Raw genomic sequence first — 5,573 nt, 5'->3', positions numbered from 1 at the left:
CAAAGTATAGGTATAACATTGTTTATTATATTCTCCTACTGCTCTTTTAATGTTTTTTATATCTGTTGTGATTTCTCTTATTCATTCCTGATATTGGTCATTTGTGCTTTCTTTTTCTCTCTTTTTTAAATCAATCTGACTAGATATTTCTGAAAATCAATTTTCTACCTTTTCTTAAAAAAAGCTTTTGTTTTTATTTTTTCATTATTTTTCTATTTTACATTTAATTAATTGTCTATCTTATTTTATTATTTCCATTCTTCTGAGTAAAAATACAGGTTTCATTGAGATATAAAATTTATAAAATGAGGTTTCCTTCTTTTTCTAATCTCCTTTTTTAAAGTTCTTAAAGTGGAAGCTTAAATCATTGGTTTGAAACATTTATATTTTTTAAAGATTTTATTTATTTATTTGAGAAAAGAGAGAGTGTGTACTTTTGTGTATGCATGCAAGGGGGTTGGGGGAAGAGCAGTGGAGCAGGGAGAGGGAGGGGGAAAGAATCTCAAGCAGACTTGTACTGTGTCGGGGGCCCAGTGAGGGGCTAGATCTCCTGACCTTGAGACCATGACCTGAGCTGAAACCAAGACTCAGGTGTTTGACTGACCTAGCCACCCAGGTGCCCCTTTTGTGTTTTATTATAACCACGTAAAAGTACTGTAGTTATAGTCTTGGGCTCTCTTTTTGTCTGTGTCTCTTTGTTTTTGTGTCTGTTATTCTCTCTGTCTGTCTCTTGTTCCTTCCCTCTCTCTCTGTCTTTCTCTCTCTCATCACTTGTAATGGGGGAAGCAAGGTGCCATGCTGTGAGAATCCCTATGGAGTGGCCATAGAATCCATGTGGTTAGATGGTATGGTTAGAATCCATGACCCTCTATTTAATAACTTGTAAGAAATTGAAGCTCTATGTCCAAGAGCTCTCAAGAACAAAGGATAGCAACAATCAAATGAGCAAGCTTAGAAGCAGGTTCTTCGACCACTGTTGAGAATAGGATGTCTATAGCTTCAGTCACCTGCTTTAGTGCAATCTCATCGAGACCTTGAGACAGAAGCGCCAAGCTAAGCTGCTTCTGGAATCCTTCCCACAGCATCTATGAAATAATAAAGGTTTTTAAACTGTGACCTCTTGGAATAATTTGTTAGGCAGAAAAAAATAATTAATATAATATCCTAACTTACATTCTCTTTTAATTGGTATGTCTACATTTAATATTTACACTTAATGAAATTATAGTATGGTTGTGTTTAAAACTGTCACCTCTTTATTTTCTATTTGTTCTCCCTGCCTTTGTTCTCTTTTCCTTCACTATCTGTACATTTTTTATTATTACATTTTATCTACCACATTGATTATACATTTAATTTTTTATTCTTGCTGTAAGCTTTTAATATAGCTCTTCAGCTTTCTTATAACTTACAATCCTATACTAATATTTTCCCTTTCTCATAGTTTGGGCTATTGTCATTCATGTCTTTCTGCAATGCAGTTAACTGCACAATATATCATTACTTTTGTTTTAAGCAATAAATTGTCTTTAACAGAGATTAGAGGAAAATAATATTTTACATTTACCAACAAATTTACAAATTGTAGCTGAATTGTTTTCCTTTGTGAAGGTCCAAATTTCTATCTTTTATACTCTTAATTCTACTGTAGAACTCTTGTTTATTTCTCAAGAAAGGTCTGCTGACCTTTATCCATGTTGTAGCACAAGTTTGTACTTTATTCCATTTTATTGACAAAATAAGATTCCATTGTATGGGTATGCCACATAATGCTTATCCATCCATCAGTTTATAAACATTTGGGTTGTTTCCATTTGGGTCATTTTGGCTATTATGAATCATGCTGCTATGGCCATTTGTGTGCAAGTTTTGTGTTGACATTTTTCAAATCTCTTGCATACATGCCTACAAGGGGGATTGCAGAATCAAATGAAAATCCCAGGCTTAATTTTTTTCAGGAACCGGCACTCTATTTTCCCAAGTATTTGCACTAGTTTACATTCTCACTAGCAGTATATGGGAGTTCCGATTTCTTCATATCATTACCAACTTTTGTTAATGTGTCTTGTGTTTATTACAGTTAGGGGGTGGGAAGTAGTCACTCACTGTGGTGCTGATTTGTATTTCCTTGATGGCTATTGAGATTAAATACCTTTCCCTGTGCTTGTTGAACATCCATATATCCTCTTTGGAGAAATGTCTATTCAACTCCATTGTCCATTTTATAATAGAGTTAGTGTGTTTTTATTATTGAGTTACAGATATTCTTTGTCCATTCACAGCTACCTTGATGGAGAGGCTGCTGTTTGTCACAGCTACTTGTGGAGCTAAGAGGTGGACAATAATGGGGCAGCTGAACTGCCACAGAGTTGGCTGTTCTTCCCAAGATTCAGCATCTTTGTTTTCTTTTTAAACAAATAAATAAAGGCTCCTTGGATTTTTGCAAGTTTGTGGTTAATTTGGAGAGCTCTTAAAACGTTTATTTATTTATTTTTTTCTTGCCACTGTTTTGCTGCTTTCATGAAGGGACAGAATTTTAGATCTCTTTATTCCATCATTTTAGAAGTCCTGCCTATGATTCCTATGTATTGTTTCTTTTTTTCTTTTTTTTAAACATTTCTATAGTTTGGAAGTTACATACACTTCTGGCTAATATTGCTGTGCCACAGACCACCCTGAAATTTGATGATTTAAAACAAAACCATGTTATCATGCTCATTGAGCCTATGGGTCAAAAATTAACACAGAGTATAGTAGGAATGGGTTGCCTCTTTTCTTATATGTCTGGAAACTTATCTGGGAAGACATGAAGACTGGGAGTGGGGTCTCATTGGCTAACTTCTCCTTCTTATCCTCCTTTATAGAGTCTAATTTTTCTTAACATGCTTAAATGTTATTCCTTAGAATTTTGGACATTTTTTTCTTCTCATCAATCTGTAGTAGTCATTTGGGTGATTTTATCTCATTGCTTCAGTTAATGGCTCCTGAAATCTATATTTGAAGCACAACTTTCTTTTCTAAGTTTCACATGGGTACATAGCTAAAAAGTATAAACTTGATATGCCATATATGTTCCTTTCCAAAATTCTATGTCTCTTGCTATATTTCCTAATGAATGATTGCAGTGTTTAGCATTTATCCAAGTAAGAAAACTTGGAATTATCATCTCTTCTTAAACCTCAAATTCACTGAACTTCTTACATTTTCTCTAAATCAGAATTCACAGTTAAATTTTTATATTTTCCAAATCAGTGCTGTAGCTATAGGTTAAAAAAAAATGCACTGAGTGGAGACTTTAAATTCTACACATCAAGTATTTGTGGATAGAAAACATTATAAATCACAAGAAAATTATGTCAATATGAATGCAATATTATGGTAGAATTAATGTGGAATGTGAAAAACTGGAAGCACAATGAGTTCATTGAAGATGGAGATAAGGACAGAAGTATTAAATACTGAATTATAAAATGAAGAAGTTAAATAAAATTCTTAAGGACCTGGAGAGAAGACCCTTAAATTGACTGCCTATGTTGACAATTAATTATGATAAAAGTTTAGCTTTAGAATTAGAAATGGTCTTTTTTTGTTTTTGGACATTTTTGGATTCTCCAAATTTTTTATACTTTAGGATAGGAAAAAAAAAACCCTTAAAAATGTTTTTAATTTGCTTTATTCTCATCACATTTTACTCCCTGCTGAGTTTTGCTTGATTGTTCTTACTCATAAATACATCACCAATAGTGTCTATTAGGTGATTAAGGTGTTTATGACTTTGTGTCTAAGACTCAAGCACATTTTGCTGAAATTATGGAAAGGTAGCATAAACCATGATTGATGAATGATGCCTAAAATATCACATGAAAATAACAAGGCTACTGCCCAGGGCACATAAACAGGCCAGAGATAAATGGAAGCATTAAAGATGAAAGGTGTTTGTAATGTGGGTAGGGGAGAACTCCTGCCCGTTTCACAAAAAAGCTTCCACTCTTCTTTACATCTCTTGTACCTAACCCAACATTGAACTCACTAATTTCCATGATATAAGTGTGTAATCCAGAAGACCAGAGGACACCCACACGAAAATACATTGATGAAAAGTAGAAAGTTAATTTTTATTAATAGTAATGTTACAATTTAGTGTTATGTAGTATGGTAGACTTATACTTTACAGTGTATCCCCTGTGGTATTGACAGGTTCAAGAACTGGCTTTTGGTATTCCCGCACAACACAGCAGGGCTCTGTACTGCAGTAATTGTATATATACTCCCAAGTGTTGCATGAAGTCTTGCAAGCACCACGAACAAGGTAACATTCTATTTTTTTCTCTGTATCTTCTTTTGTTTTTTTCTGTGAAACTAGGAAAAAGTATCTATGATCATAAATCCAGATTTAATCCCCTTGCATAGATAGGTAGATAGATAATAGTTAGATAAGCATATAAAGTTGTTTAAAGTAAAGAGTTAAACAATTTTGTTTCTAAAATTATGTCCAGGCAATTATATAAAAAGTTCACATTTTATCCCCTACAAATAGCGACAGTATAAATACTTATTTATTGAATAATAAATAGTTCCTTGACCACTAACTTTTTTTTAAATAGAATATCATTAAATATCTAATCTGTGCATGCTTCCTCAAGAGTAAAGAGAAAAAAATGTGTAAAAAATACTCTACCTGTTTCGTGTTCTAAATAATCATCCACCTCCAATACTCTCTCACCCCACAAACTACTGGACTAGTTGTAGAAAGCTTAATTTTGACAACAGCTTGAGTATCAGTTCATTAAATCACATTTAAAATGAGAAGGCAGTAGGAAGTATGTAAGAAGTCATAGTCTCATCAAACAAAATAACAAACAGGTTTAATTCTACACCCAGGGAATTTTTTTTCCCCTTATCTTATCAACTATCAGTTCCACTCATTTCTTCTTGCATTATAGGTTCATGTGGCATCTCCTAACAACAATTTAATTGTTTGATTTTTTTCAAGAGTAAAACATTTATAAAAAACATTTTGTTCCTCCCTTCTTTTTCATATTAGCAAATATTACCTGATGGACCACAAGACACAGTGAAGAAGAAAGTCAGGAAAATACAAAGTATCTTCATTGCTGATATTGTTACTTCAGTGAAGTTGAGGCAGACCTCAAAATGTCCGAGAGTTGTGCTATTCCTTGATAAAATAAAGATGAACTCTTGTTTTTATAGCCTTTTCAGGGTAATTACTATTCTGATTAATGCTGCCTTTCAAGATTGAGCACAGATTCATGTATTGTGTAATAGCAACAAACAGAAGAGAGGACTTAGCTCTGTTATGACCTCAATGAGCCAAATGTGAACTCAGTTTCAGTTAGACAAGCAAATAATAGGGTGAAAGTCTTTAAATTTTTTAATTGAAAATACACAATCAGTCTCAGCTATATTGTCAGTCACATGCTTTCTTGAGCGTCTATTATGTGTCAGGCAGTGTTTTAAACACTTTATATAGATTTGCTAACTTAATCTTCATGACAAATTTTATGACATAGGAACTTCTTCTTTTCTAGTTGAGGAAATTATGGCAAAGAGGG

At 33.3% G+C, this 5,573-nt stretch overlaps 1 protein-coding gene across 1 annotated transcript; it reads right to left on the bottom strand.

Moving 5' to 3' along the window:
* Positions 1-4,168: 4,168 nt before the first annotated feature.
* DEFB113 (defensin beta 113) lies at positions 4,169-5,112 on the bottom strand. The gene is made up of 2 exons (XM_032864565.1): positions 5,055-5,112; positions 4,169-4,359 (listed from the first exon to the last, which is right to left on the bottom strand). The coding sequence occupies exons 1-2, from the start codon at positions 5,110-5,112 to the stop codon at positions 4,169-4,171; spliced, it is 249 nt and encodes an 82-aa protein (XP_032720456.1).
* Positions 5,113-5,573: the final 461 nt, after the last annotated feature.

The sequence above is a fragment of the Lontra canadensis genome, unplaced genomic scaffold, assembly GCF_010015895.1.
Source record: "Lontra canadensis isolate GAN:19392208 unplaced genomic scaffold, GSC_riverotter_1.0 scaffold27, whole genome shotgun sequence".
In the NCBI taxonomy this organism is placed as follows: domain Eukaryota; kingdom Metazoa; phylum Chordata; class Mammalia; order Carnivora; family Mustelidae; genus Lontra; species Lontra canadensis.
Note: the sequence above shows the minus strand (reverse complement) of the source record. Positions and strands in the feature narration are given on the sequence as shown.